Source organism: Trematomus bernacchii, unplaced genomic scaffold (genome assembly GCF_902827165.1).
Source record: "Trematomus bernacchii unplaced genomic scaffold, fTreBer1.1, whole genome shotgun sequence".
In the NCBI taxonomy this organism is placed as follows: Eukaryota; Metazoa; Chordata; class Actinopteri; order Perciformes; family Nototheniidae; genus Trematomus; species Trematomus bernacchii.
In genome coordinates, this window is record NW_022987593.1 from 19,668,004 (window position 1) to 19,682,954 (window position 14,951).

Consider the following 14,951-nt stretch of genomic DNA (forward strand, 5'->3'; position numbering starts at 1 on the left):
TAAGAGGGTTTAAAACAAATAGAGGAATACATTAATGCTGTTTTTTTAAAGTCATGATTAAAGGTGGGGTAGGTAAGTTTGAGAAACCGGCTCGAGATACACTTTGTGTTATATTCCATGGAATGCTCTTAACATCCCGATAGCAATAAATATCTGAAGTGCTTTGACAAAAAATCCATACAAAAATATCATCAGTGGAAGCCATAACTGTAAAAAGCACGACTAATCATTTTAGCCGGCCCGGCTAAAATAACTGGATGGCCTACCTGCCTGTCAGCCTTCCATCTGTGCACAAACTTATCTCGTGCCCTCATTGGTCATGTGCGCGTTCGTGTGTGTTGGAGGAGGGGCTCTATAAGGAAGTGGCAGATTTTCTCCGGCTGTGTATTTTCAAATTCTACGCACTCGAGCTGGTTTCTCCAAAATGACCTACCCCACCTTTAAGGTTACTTATCTCGTGGATAAACAAAAAACATTTACTGTAACTATTTATCCTTATTTTGGAATTCCTAAACGTTGAGTAGTTAACTATTTCATATATAAATTAAACCAATATGTACTTAACATTTGTGAACACATGATGTTAAGCCAATTTGATTGGATTGTCATGTTATGCAAACGTCAGATAAGAAGTACATATGTTAGTCTAGACATAATACATACAAGTACTAATGCATAGATTGAATCTGTTGTTACCACAAGCTTCCCCAAACCCATAACTAACTCTTAGAATTGTCTTGTGTTTCTCTCGCAGGGTGTTAAAAGCACTCGGTGGACTCCACCTATGAGAATCAGGGCCCTAGCCCGGGTTATAGGATGGAGATGTCCATCTTTTAGACGTGGTGTACTTCGTTGTCTTCCCCTTCTTCTCGTAAACATCTTTGTAGCTCTCATCATCATCACCTTCCAGGAACAGGGGGATAAAATGATGGAGGATTATAGTTTTAGAAAAAAATGAGGTGAGGAGATATCTCTGAATGAATTCGTCTTTTAAAGCTCTTTAAAAGGTTGCAAAACAAAAGTAACTCTTCTGTCTTACCGTTTCCTCCCTCAGAGAGCCTGTATAGATTTCGCCATCAACGCCAGACCTCTAACTCGCCATATGCCGAAAAATAAACTTAGTTGTCAGTATCGCATGTGGCAGTTTGTGGTTGTCCTCCGCCCTTTGAGTACAGCATCATGGCTCTGGATTGCACTCAAACACCATCGTCCTCATGATGAAGGTACAAGTCTGTCTCTCAGTGTATTTGCAAATGTTTTATATTGTACATTTAACACAAAGATATACCAGAGTAGGTGTTACCACAGGACAAGCATTCAACAACAATTGTATTCAATCAGTTCCAAAGTCTCCGTTTGGTCTCTAAGAAATAAACTCATTCCTAAAACCCTAACCCTTTATTTCACTAATGGATATATAAACTTTGCATTAAAGGAGAGGTGTCATGCTTTTCCGGTTATTACCCGTCCCCCTTGTGTGTTTATGAAGGTTTTTATGCATGTAAAGACGCTGTGCAGAGTCAAAACCCTCAAAGTACACCCTATAGCGAGTAAAACTCTAACACAGAAAATACCTCCCCCAAAACGCCTCGTTGGAGATACGTCATTGTCCATTTGATTCTTCCGGGACCAATCCGTGGAGCCGTTACGTTACGTCCGCGGAGCCGTTACGTTAAAGCCCCCGCTGATTGGTCCAAATTGACCAATCCACGGACTTCCTCACACACAGGCAGCTCTGCTGATTTCTCCTCCCTGGCTGCAGGCTGATAACAGACAGGTTGGATCGCGGCGACATTCTCTCTGCAGACCCATTCTCTCTGCAGACCCATTCTCCTCTGCAGACCCATTCTCTCTGCAGACCCATTCTCTCTGCAGACCCATTCTCTCTGCAGACCCATTCTCTCTGCAGACCCATTTCCTCTCTGCAGACCCATTCTCTCTGCAGACCCATTCTCTCCGCAGACCCATTCTCTCTGCAGACCCATTCTCACCACAAGCAGCGTTTATCAACCTTTTCTTACTCAATATTCAAGCCACCACTTATTGTTTTTACTTCGGATGTGAGTTTGTGTGTGCTCAGATGAGTTTTGGCTGTGTTTCGCTATGTATCCTAAACAAGGAAAACAAACCCTCCATGGAGCTCAGCGCGATTCACAACGTCCCGACCAATCAGAGCACACTGTGCTCCCAGGGAGGGTGGGGGGGCTGGAGCTTTTGGAGCTACAATGAGCCGTTAAAGGCAGAGAGGTGAAATTCAGTGAATACACGTAGTTTACAGAGATGCTGTTTGAGGAAACCAATGTGAGTTTGGAGAAATGCACAATATAAATCTATTTTAGTATAACCTCAACAATGGAATTATGATCAGTGGAAATGGCCATGACACCCATACTTGCCAACCCTCCCGATTTTCGCGGGAGACTCCCGATTTCATTGCCCTCCTCCCGGTTTCCTCCTCCCGGGGTCATATTTCTCCCGCATTTCTCCCGATTTCTGACAAAATCAGATGTACTCAGGACTGTTTTCCACTCAGACTTTAATACAGCTACACCATTGTTTGGTTTCCATGGTAGCGTAGCGGCGCAACTGAAAGTCTGAGAGGGTGAGGAAGATAGTCACAGCAAACAGAACAAGAATCGACAATTCTAACTCCTCTGCTCACTCCTTTCCTGTAAAATACAGGTCCAGCCCACACATATGGTGCTGCAGGGCCGCAAGGCAGTGCACTTACAACTACAATAAGCATGTTATGTTAATCTAATACAGCTCCGGCGACCCCCCCCCCCCCCCGCGGTGGTTTTGGAAATGCTCCCGATTTCTGAGGTCTCAAGGTTGGCAAGTATGATGACACCTCTCCTTTAAGTTGTCGGTGATACTCGTAGTGAAAACCCCCAATGTTGCCCCTCAGCTCTATTGAGCATTCTTGCGACATCTCGCTCATTGTTGTGCTTTTATTACTCGTAACTTTACCCTAGAATTACTCTTATCATCCCCTTTTAAAGCTCACACTTTCTTATGAACCCAATATAAACTACCTGCCATTACTGTACAGCAGACAAACACAGATATTGACAAGCTGTGGAAACATAGTGAAGCGTTTAACTGCTAAAGACACAGATATTTGCCTCAATAGACGGAGGGAGAACCAAAACAGAGAATATTGAACTTACATTCACTTCTAATGAATGCTAATATAGTTATGTTACTACTAGGAGTATAAATAGATCATTTTCAAGTCTCGAAGGCCATCATTTATCAGATGTGTATGTGATGTTTAGCTTAGTTTGTGGAATAAAATAAAAACTTATTCATGTGGTTGCAATTTCCTACTTTTGCATTTACTTGAACTTCTCTCATTCTTACTCCATCTTTTTTCGTGTCTGTAGTTCGACGGTGCATCAGACACGTTCGATGAGGTCCTGAAGTACCTCAACATGGTGTTTACCAGCTTCTTCTTCTTGGAATCAGTCCTCAAGGTCATCGCTTTTGGCCCTCTGGTAAGGCTGGGAAAGAAATACGATCCACAAACATGAAGCACTCACAAACACACACACGCCCTATTATCTAATTTTCAGGTTTCATAATTGTATTTTGGTGAACTCTGAAGCATCTTTTCATTAGTTATTGTAGTTAAAGTTGTACATAAGACGGGTTGAGAGTACAAACACACACACACACACACACACACAAACAAAAGAAAACAGAATATGTGGGTCACTGTACGACAGGTGAGACTGAGACAGAGATGCACTTCCTCCTAAAGTGTGAAACATTCAATGAATAAGTAACATTTACTGTAACAAGTTGAACTCTGTAATCCCAGATTTCAAAGAGGTTAATGACCTCTCAAGATTAAAATACTCCTAGGAGAAGGAGACAAGGCACATCTCTCGCCCAATATATATACACATGCCACAACCTGAGGGACAGTGAATGAAACACACACACACACCTGGGATAACACACACACACACACATACCATGTATACATCACTTCAGGGGACATTACATTGACCTACATGCATTTCCTGGAGACTTATCCTAACCTTAACCATAACCAACACATGCCTAACCCTTACCCTTAACCTTACCCTTACCCTAACCCTAACCTATTCTTCACCCTAAAATTAATTATTCCCCTTATGGGGACCTCCATTATGTCCCCATAAGGGAGGCGAGTCCCCACACGTGACTGTGTAAACAGATTTAGGTCCCCACAAGTATAGTAATGCTAGTACACACACACACACACACACACACACACACATACATATATATTCCTTATCTAGGTTGACCCAGTGTATATGCTTCAGTGTTTCATCCTATTATTCATTTATAAAGCGGGGTTATTTTAGTAGACAGATCTAGAGCACATTGTGTCGCAAAGCAGTCACGCTATAGGCCTCCTTCCAGTCTGTATCCACGGTAAAAAAACACCACCATTGGTCGGGGGTGTGTCCCTTAACGCCCCCCCCCCCCCCTCTCTACCAATTACTTCACACTGGAATAAGTTTAACAACCGCAAGGCTTCCCTAGGGCGACATTTAGTTTGGTTAAGTAAAACTTCTAAGAGAAAGTAGTTCAAACTACTTTCTCAAATTGGCAAGGTGTGCATGTGATAGTAAACTAAAACAACATATAATAACAAGAGGTCACATGCAAGAAAAGAAAAAAGCCACTTAATAGAATTTATTTCAAAAAGTGCGCACTTGTTCACAGTTCATTCATTATTAATATTAACAAAATGAATATTTAACATGCATTGTTTTTGACTCTGAGACCTCGTCACAACTCGATTGCTCCTTTTTGGACAGTATGAACAAAGTTGGTTCAAATACATTACAGAATCTATTGTAGAATAAGAATAAAAACATATTTGATCTGCTTTATGACCTATACTTGTGTGTTGTTTCAATCGGTCACTGCACAAAAGTCATAATGAAATGTAACTACTTGAATTAATGTGCAAATATGTATAAAGTTAAAGTGGACCTATCATGCTATATTTAAATGATATATTGTAGGGCCATACCTATATAAGGTATATTTATACGTTTCTGTTTTCAAAATACCAAACAGATCATGCATTTTAGCCATGCCTCATTTCGCTCTATGTGCTGTTTGCTGTCTACGGGTCTGATTCTGCTGACCACGCCCCCCTGCAGGAGAGGGGAGACGTGCTCTGATCAGCTGCTGGGCTGTCAGAAGAGGGGGAGAAAAAGAGATCTCCATCCTCCGTGTTTTATTATATAGAGTTGACCGGCACTTTTCTAATTTTGTCCGGAAGATTTAAACTTTAACGGACATCTTGACCAGCGAAAGAAACTGAAACTGAAACTCTGCCGCACGGTCCCCTCGTTCCTTGGAAGAGGCGGAGAGGTGGGTGTTTGTCATCTGCTGGTGGACTAACCGGAGAGAATTACAGTGCTTGCCTCGACGGGGAGGGATTGCATTGAATTAAAGCAGCGGGAGCAAACGCTTGCCTCGGGGAGGGAGAAAAAAAGCCACAGCGGAGAATAAACTGAAGGGTAACCATGGTAACTATGGGCGGCAAGTCTTCTTCACTGCTTTTGTGGCAGACTACAGCGCCACTTACAGGCCTGGCATATGTACTACAGCGTCTCCAGCGCTTTCGAGCGGCAATGGCCGGCCGTGGCCCAACCCCACATTCCCCTGATTGGTGGAGAGTTGGCCCAATAGCCGTAGCGCCACCGTCCTGACGTCAGGACAGTGTTCAAATCTGGATCAGTTTTTATCAGATCCGTTGCAGCCCCTTTTTAGAGATTTGGGTATGGAGGGAAAATAGAGAGGGTTGTGTTTTCTGACACTTGGTGAGTTCCCTGGAACACCGGGGACACATATTCATGTATAAAAGACGTACAAAAGTGCATTTTGCATGATAGGTCCCCTTTAAGTCTTTCTTCTCTTTCCCAACAGAATTTCTTCAGAGACGCCTGGAACATTTTTGATTTTGTGTCGGTCCTTGGAAGCGTTACGGACATTTTAGTGACAGAGCTAGGGGTAAGTGATGTGGAGTGTTTGGACGTAATTCAGTTGATGCTTGCAGCTGAACAATAGCTTAAAATCCGCCTTGTTGTCAATGTCTAGTTTTGATAGATTTTATTTTAGTTTACGTTTTCTGTTCTGATTATACATACATTTAATTCATTAAGATGTGTCACCTGATGTTATTAATTCAATATTGGAGTCATAAAGAGGCCCACTATTGTCTTGATACCCTTCAAATGCTGCTATGTATTTATTTATCAGTTGTTTTTAACATTTACATTTTAGAGACAGACCTTAGCATTATTTCACAAGCAAAATATGTTGAAAATTGTGGAATATTATAAAGATAATGCACATAAGAATAAAGAATCACGCAATAAATCTGTCTTACTACCCCTAACATCATCAAATTAGATAGATAGATAGATAGATAGATAGATAGATAGATAGATAGATGATAGATGGTAGATAGAGATAGATGAGATAGATAGATTAGATAGATAGAATAGAAATAGATAGATAATAGATAGATAGATAGATAGATAGGTAGATAATAGATAGATAGATAGATTAGATGGATGGATAGATCGATAGGTCGATAGATAGGTAAATAGATAGATGGGTAGGTACTTTATTGATCCCAATTGGGAACTGTTTGCGTTGCAGCCAGCATAAAACAAGACAATATACCGTATAAGAGAATTAAGGACACTAGAAAATAAACAGTCCAAAATAGTTACTGAAATAGAAATAAAATAGCATTTAAAAAAATAAATAATAATAATCTAGATATATATATAAAATAAGCTGCTAAAACAGATTTGTTTTCTTCTTCCTTTAACTAAGTTTAAGTTGGTAGATCAATTGTTTTCACCCTTTTTTACGGAGCCATGCTAGCTGTTTCCTCTTGAAGTTTTATCACCACCGACTGTGGTAGCGATATAATTACCATTCAAACCCTGCAGTGGTATTGTTTATGTAATATTAAAGGCCAAACAAACTTTTAACACAACAACACTACCTATAAATATAACAATGTGAGCATCCACACTTATTAATGATAATGTTCTGTATTCAGTGGTGCCAACAATGCCAATGATATGCTAAATGTTTCACCCTAAATTCTTCATGTGTTGCTTTTTGGAGAAAAACCATCACTGAATTGCTCAGTTCGGATTGGTGTGTCCATCAACTCCAAATGATCCATATAAGTCCATATTGTGCATATTCCAATCACTTAACATGTCATTACTGTAAGAGCAACATACATGTGGAGTCTGATGTTCAAGCTTATATATTTGTATCATTCACAGATTGTATTTTGTATGTGTTTTATGACTTAACAATTGTTTATTTCACCTCAAGTGTGATTTTGTTGTTTGTATGTCAATGTGTTTTTCTATCCACAGAAGTTTAATATGAGTATAGCTATAGGACTCAATATTTGTGTAATTCATTAGCAATTTCAGCCCCTCTCTGTTGTCCAGTTTCTGCATACTTTTACACCAAAGAGTAATTTAATTTTGCATCTGGGTTTCAGTTATCATTTCACAAACTGCTCTGGCTTACCTACTAGTGATGTTACGTTCACGAACTATCCGATTCTTTTGAACGGCTCTTTGGTACGAACGAAGGGAACCGAGTCGTACTTGGTGGGAGCCGTTCTTCAGTGGTACAGGTAGACGACGTGTTTTTCGGGTGAACAAATGAGCCAAACGCGCAAACTTAGCAGCATTTGGATGCACTTCAACAAAAACCTAGGCAATGATAAAGAGGAGTGCAACATTTGTAAAGGCAAAATATCATTTAAAGCAGGGTCAACAAATAATCTCCACCGCCACTTAAAAAAAAACGGCTCTTTTTGAACGGCTCTCGGAAAGGAACGGAGCCATAAGATCCCCCTTCAAAGAGCCGTAATTCCCATCACTAATACCTACTTCTTCTTCTTCTCATTTGCACTTACTTAATTAGGAGTAGGTGTTGTAATTACTGCATAACAGCTGTTTTCAGTTGGTTAAAGACACCCTCGGAATATTCTGGATGTGCTAAAGAAACATCTGAACAGACATTAATTGACATCAGCGGTGTTTTCAACAGTGAACTGATCGTTCCGGACATCTGATTGATTCTCTGTCAGCCTGCAGCAGCAAACCAGCTGTGTTAGCACTTCTGTTGTTAGCATGTCAGCTACGAGCAAGTGTCAGTATTGACAGGTTGTTTGGTTGCATAGTGTTGACAGGGCTCTGAAAGAAACAGCTGCTAGTTCAGGTTGATTTCTCTATCTTGTTTCAGCACTAAGGACTTATTTGTATCCAAAGCTGAATCAAACTAGTCCCTTTGATGTTTGCTCCACTGACTGACAGTTGCTAAAAAGCCAACAAATCAAATAACTAGAACACAGAAAGAAATCAGGACGCCAAATGATGATATTGAATTTGTCAGTGGTAGAGGAGGGAATGTCACAAAGGCTTGAAGACTTGCTTAATATAAACTTGAAATAAAATACAATTTGTAAGAATGCCTTTATAGACCTGTTTGGGAAAAGGTTGTTACTATCCAATGCTAGGCTACGCGAATAAAACGGCATTGTATAGTTTTGGATGAAAGCTAGCACAATTAGCGCTTTCACACCGGAGTACTTTTCCCCCGAACTAAGCCGATAGGGGGGGGGGAGATTTGGTTTCACACCAAAAAGGATCTGGAACTTGTCCCTAGTTTGCGCGAACCTTTTCACCCCCAGATAGTCCCTGCTAGAGAGGTAGTACTTTCCTGGGGAGGAGATGGTTCGTGGGTGTGTCGGCCACACTAACAATTTCTGATTGGCTGGGCGAATTGCAAACCACGCCCCCGTAAAACTCAGAAAAGTTTTGTGAAGCCGCCATTTTATTTGCACGCATTAGCATTATTAGCATTAGCATTAGCCCAGCGCACCAACAGAGAGAGACTAACTTATGGCAACACAAAATAAAACATGGGAGCAGTGGAGTGATGAGGAGGTGTCTGCGCTTCTGGCGAATTACTCGGAAGACACGACCCAGCAGCTTCTACTGAAGCCAGTCCCCAACTCCGGGGGACTCCAGGACTTTGGGTGGCAGTATACGCCGTGAAGTTGTTTGCGGCCTGCCAGTAAACCCAAAGCAGAAGAAGAAGTGACGTCAGCGGCTTCATTTGCCTAATCCTCCCTCATTCCGGTGTGAATGCGATCTGTACTTAGTTCATGAGAACTAAAGAGTTCTCATTAACTAAGTTCTGATGAACCTTTGTGGGAAAAGTACTGCGGTGTGAAAGTGCCTAATGTGTATCGAAAGAGACTTTGAACTAAAGATTGAAACCGTAGACTTCTTAGAAAATGTTTTACTGAGGTAATAAATCAAGTGAGATGTAGGGACATTTTATCCTAGACTTCTATACAATCGGACTTATTTTGCAGCCAGTGGAGTCGCCCCCTGCTGGCCATTTTTATACTTTTTAGACACTTCGCATCGGCTTCACTTTTCAGATCCGGACGTTGCTGCTTGAGCTGGCATCAAAGAGGGGCTGAACATATAAAATCACTCGCTAACTGTTGTTGTTGTTGTTAACTTGAAGTTGTGTTTCACTGCCTTTTTAATGACACCCATAATGATTCCGTCTTCCTCTTCTATCTCTTTACATGCTTTCTTTAAACCTCTCTACTTTGTTGGCGCCCTTCGCCCCTCCCACTCCCTCCTCCTCTGATAAAATCCATCCAATCAAAATGCACTATGAAATCCTTCATCGTGTTCTCCATCCGTGCTGCGCCATGACATGTGGTGGTGGTGCTGTGATGATGATGATGATAATGATGGTGATGGTGATGGTGTGCCTTTCGCCCCATGCCCCTGTCCAAAAAAAACACACGACCAACCCCACCTCCCCCCCACCACCCCCACAAAAATGTCTCTCACCCACTCACAATGTACTTCAACTTACCAAAAATATATATATATATATATAATAACCACCCTTCCCATTCATCTTTCTACATCTTGGCAAATGTAGAATCTGGTTGGTTTGTAATTTATCTCTCAAAGCTTTCTGCTGCATCCTCATTGGTCATGCGTACACCCCCCCCTAACCCATTCCTCCCCCATGACCAGTCCTAACCTTGACCCAGTGCATGTGCTTCCTGGATGATGACCTTTACACTCTTTGTGCTTGGTAACAAAGAGCGAAAGAACATTGTGAGCGAAAAACTATTTTACAGGTACTCAAATGTACTTTATTAAATTCTCTAGAACATTTTAGAAAACACAGGTTTTGAATATGTAGCTAGGGCTGGGCAATAAAGCTCAAATCAAATATCGCAATATTTTTATACCAAAAGCTTTGTTATCGGCAATGTTTTAGGGTTGACTTTGAGTGCTTTTTAGAAAAATATTTACAATAGATTGGTAATAAAATATCATGATTATAAGGATGTAATGGCTGAGTGAAATAATAAAAAAGTATATAACTGCTAGAACATAAGAGAATAACATAACTTTTAAAAACCAAGAGAATACTTAAGCTGTTCGTATTTACAGTTTGTAGCTATACCAACATAATTTAGTATAAATTGTGTATATTCCATGAAATTAATGTATAAGTTAATTAGTAAGTTAGTGACGAAGCTCCCACTTTTTTGCTATTTTAACGAAAACCACAGTATTTTCTCAACGTTACAGAGAACCTTTGTTAGATAACTGAACTAAGTTTGTTTCCTCTGATAACTGAAGCTTATATTTTAAAGGCTGTATGCATGTCAGGATCAGAAATTGACATGCATTTCTGGACAGGATGTGTTAAAAGACAACATTATAAGCATATCCAAAATCATCACAATATCAATAGAATACTTATATATTGCCCTGCTTTACTTGGAAGAAATGACCATAGAATAATACAAATATAATCTCACACTCTTAGTGCAAATAAATAAGTGAATGTGTGAATCAGAGCTTAGTTTGTGCCCCTTCTGGTCTGCATGTAGGCCAGCTCTTTCTTTATAAGTTTGCTGCCATGCCGAAAGTATGCCTGCATTGAGGCTGCTCGCTAACCCCTCCTTCCTCCCCCTCCTCTTCCTCCTCATGCTCCTCTTCCAGCCTTGCCTGTCAACCACAAGATGCCAAGGCCCCTTCAGGACGTTTGGCTGTTGTACATTAGTCTGTCTGTGTCATCGTAACAGAAATCTCAAATCCATATTGAGACAGTCTCCCTGGTCTCTACGGTCATTTTCACACATGGTTTAACCCATAAGAACCCAGACCCATTTCTACGTGTGGGAAAATTATAGGGAACATAATTTAGAATAAATAGACCACATAGAACACATTTCTGACAAGTAACCCCCCCTAGTGTCAAATATCTGAAAAGTGACATATATGTCACTTTGGGCTTTAATGGAAAACTGACTCTTATTTATAACTTAATTAATGAGGAGGATTTCTTGGTTTAAATTAGTTGAACATTCTTTGAATTGAAGAATAAAGAATATATTAACTAAATATAATTGAATCAGCTAAATTAACTGAGCAGATCATAATCATATTTCTAATTGTGCATATGTCACTTTGGGTTTACTGTGAAAGTTTAGGGTTGAAGTCCCGATGCAACAGCAGTGTCACAGCGATGTTTGTCTCATTTGTTTCATATCAATTTGATCAAGAAATGTTTCCACAACAGATTAAATGTAATAAAGGACATGTTATGTAAGCTTTTTAATTCTTAAATGGCTTGAATTTTCCCTTTAGCAACAAACAAAAAAGCTTTTGAAATGTAGCTCGTTCGGTCACATGTGTTAGCATCGCACATGGACATCTTGGACATGTTGTCATGGGAACACAAAGTCACATGACCTGGCCCATGACCCACCAAACTGTTCAGGGTGTGTCACTTATGGACTTCATGAGATAAAAACAAGGCTAAAGCTGTATAAGGAACTTTCCAGAACATTTAAATGTCATGTGACACCTGTGTCTCGGTGGGTCCTAAATACCACTGTTTACCAAGACTGTATTTTGTGTCTTCAGTTGTCTAGCTGAACAAGTAATTACTGCAGGACTGTTATCACACACAAGAGTCACCTTAAACCCTTGAGAGAGGCTGGGACTAGTATCCTTAACAACACTATGTTCACATGACAAAAAAATGATATGCTTCATCATTTTCAAGCTGGTTCTTTAGTCAAACCATATAAAAGCAGTTGTGCCTGGGTCACAATCCAGCAGCAACTTTGAACAAGACACAAAGAAATAATTACGAAATATTTGAGAATTTGTTTGAACCATTTTGCTTAAAATTGTCTTTCCTACAAATGTAACCACACATATCTACACACATATTTTTCATCCATAGGGGATGACGTAATGTGTCATATATTATTGGAAATGGACAATAACATTGGGTGTGGGCTACGATAAATAGCATCAAAGAGAAACAGATTTTTCTGCGCTGACTTTCCGGAACAAACTAAACTCAGGGGGAAAAAACCCAAGTGTGAAAATGCACCAAATTTCTAGAACTCTATTCCACAATGCTGCTGCTCTCTGTAGAAAAGACATCACACTTCATCTGATTTTGAAAAGCAAACCCAAACTATTAAAAAGAGTTGGGTGTCACAGACAACCTTAAGCCACGCTCTTTAGGTGTGTGTGTGTGTGTGTGTGTGTTGTGTGTGGTGTGTGTGTGTGGTGTGTGTGTGTGTGTGTGTGTGTGTGTGTGTGTGTGTGTGTGTGTGTTGTGTGTGTGTGTGTGTGTGTGTTGTGTGTGTGTGTGTGTGTGTTGGTGTGTGTGTGTGTGTGTGTGTGTGGTTGACAGGCACAGTGCAATGTGCTCCATCCTGTGAGGCCTGCCTGCCCCCCAAAGATCAGTGCATTTGGTTCTTAAACAAAGCGTTCTGCTGTACCAGATGGATGATGAACTTTAGACTCTTTGAATTATGATTTTTCCTTATTTCCTCTATTTTCCTTCTTGTCTTTGACTTTTAAACCTTCTCTCTGTCTTTCTCCCATGTATACTTGCATCTACTATGAATCATTAAGTTTGCAGTTATGTTTTGTTGGGTTTGATTCCCCCCCCCTCTCTTTAACCTCTCTTTCCTCCGCTGTTGGTTTTGGTTTTTGTGTTTGGTAGAGGGAGGTTTTGCATGTTGAGTTAGTTCTGTGAAGCTGACTGTGTTTCCCACTGTGCTGTAGAATAACTTCATCAACTTGAGCTTCCTGAGGCTGTTCAGGGCGGCTCGGCTCATCAAGCTGCTGCGACAAGGAGAGACCATCCGCATCCTGCTGTGGACCTTCGTCCAGTCCTTTAAGGTATCAGTGCTGTGCCCGACTAAAACAGCTACAACTTAGCGCCAAGATCGCCTCGTCTAATTCTCTTCTCACTCAACACTGAACTGTCTTTGGTCCTCAGCAAGACACCCACCAAATATAAAGTTTAGTGGATGAACAGTTCTTGAGATATGCAAATAAGTTGTACATTCGCAGACAGAGATGCCTTCTTAATAGTTTGAAGATGCGCCAACACCCTTTGGCTGATTGGCACCAAATTTGCGCTGGTCAATCAGAGAATACAAGACATCCACCAAATGTAGTCCCAATAAGACAAAACGTTAAGGATATATTAATGTTTTACTAATATAAACTTTGCCTAAGTCAGCTATTGCAACCGTTTGGAATATCAACAATCGGAACAATTCACGTTTTACTCCTTAGTCCAGTGCTTCTCAAACCTTTTTCAGTAATGAAACATTTTCTCAGCCAAGTACCCCCTGACCGACCCCGAACATTTTTGATCGAAAAAGCCTATACAAATAATTACAATATAGTGATGTTCCCTCAGTGTGTGATTTATTAACTCCTTCGTGCATGCATTACAACAAACTAAGGATATTTTCATCTTCATGCATGAAAAAAAATAACATAACGACATTTTTATAAAACAGATTTTTCCAAGGAGTTTTTCAACTGAAGTAATATATGTTTAACAAACCAATGAACAAAATGATATATTGTGAAAAACTATAAAATACAATACACACATTTGACATGTTTATATGAGGACCCGCTTGGTGGTTCTAGGAATATTTTATTTAAAATTGTGTTTTCTATTTAACTTATTGTACTAAGATTATTTTTGTAATCATGCATGGTATTTTTTTAATTAACCTTTTTTTTATTTTTTTTTTTAAATCTCACGTACCCCCTGCAGTACCCCTGCAGTACCCCCAGGGGTCCGCGTACCCCTATTTGAGAATCACTGCCTTAGTCCATAGATATTGTTGATGTTGTGAACCACATTTGGTGACAATTGCCCAACATTTCTGGGAGGAGTAGTAACAAAGGGCAAGCTCAAGATAAGAATATAACAATATATCTGTGTTGTCATCATACAAAGTGCAACGACATTTCTTTGGCAACTCTCAGATATGTGAAGGACAAACAAAATGAAAAATATGTAAGATAATAGTTAGTTGGTAACATAGTTTAAATATTGTCACAATACATGTAAGGGCTCTCACAAATAATGACTCCCTCTCCATGTTCTCTGGTAGGCTCTGCCATACGTGTGCCTGCTCATCGCCATGCTCTTCTTCATCTATGCCATCATCGGCATGCAGGTGAGTACTGCCTGGTGCCAATCTGGAATTGTATACGTTGTTGTACTTTTAAGGTTCAGCAGGTTTTTCTCTTCATATGTGAAACGCTTCCAGCAACCATTAGAGTTGATACTCTACTACAGTAATGGGTTGTTCTTTGCGTTTGTTTTCTCCTTCCACTGTTTGTGTTTAGCTGTTTGGGAATCTGGCACTCGATGACGGGAGTGCCATCAACGAGCACAATAACTTCAGAACCTTCATCATGGCCCTGATGCTGCTGTTCAGGTGAGTTTTACCTTCTCTTTTACACACACACATTAAAACATTTGGGTTATTAGTGGTAGCA

At 40.2% G+C, this 14,951-nt stretch overlaps 2 protein-coding genes across 2 annotated transcripts in view; both read left to right on the forward strand.

Moving 5' to 3' along the window:
- Positions 1 to 14,951, forward strand: part of LOC117482071 (B-cell receptor CD22-like) — a 1,109,798-nt gene that overhangs the window by 236,765 nt on the left and 858,082 nt on the right. The gene's annotated exons all lie outside the window — the stretch shown is intronic.
- The window catches only part of cacna1ab (calcium channel, voltage-dependent, P/Q type, alpha 1A subunit, b), a 192,730-nt gene that overhangs the window by 146,880 nt on the left and 30,899 nt on the right, over positions 1 to 14,951 (forward strand). Inside the window, 12 exon segments of the mRNA XM_034130114.1 lie at positions 766 to 834; positions 837 to 867; positions 870 to 943; positions 945 to 959; positions 1,055 to 1,153; positions 1,156 to 1,188; positions 1,191 to 1,223; positions 3,387 to 3,497; positions 5,938 to 6,021; positions 13,203 to 13,319; positions 14,561 to 14,626; positions 14,799 to 14,890. Coding sequence (XP_033986005.1) covers positions 766 to 834; positions 837 to 867; positions 870 to 943; positions 945 to 959; positions 1,055 to 1,153; positions 1,156 to 1,188; positions 1,191 to 1,223; positions 3,387 to 3,497; positions 5,938 to 6,021; positions 13,203 to 13,319; positions 14,561 to 14,626; positions 14,799 to 14,890 — 824 coding nt within the window.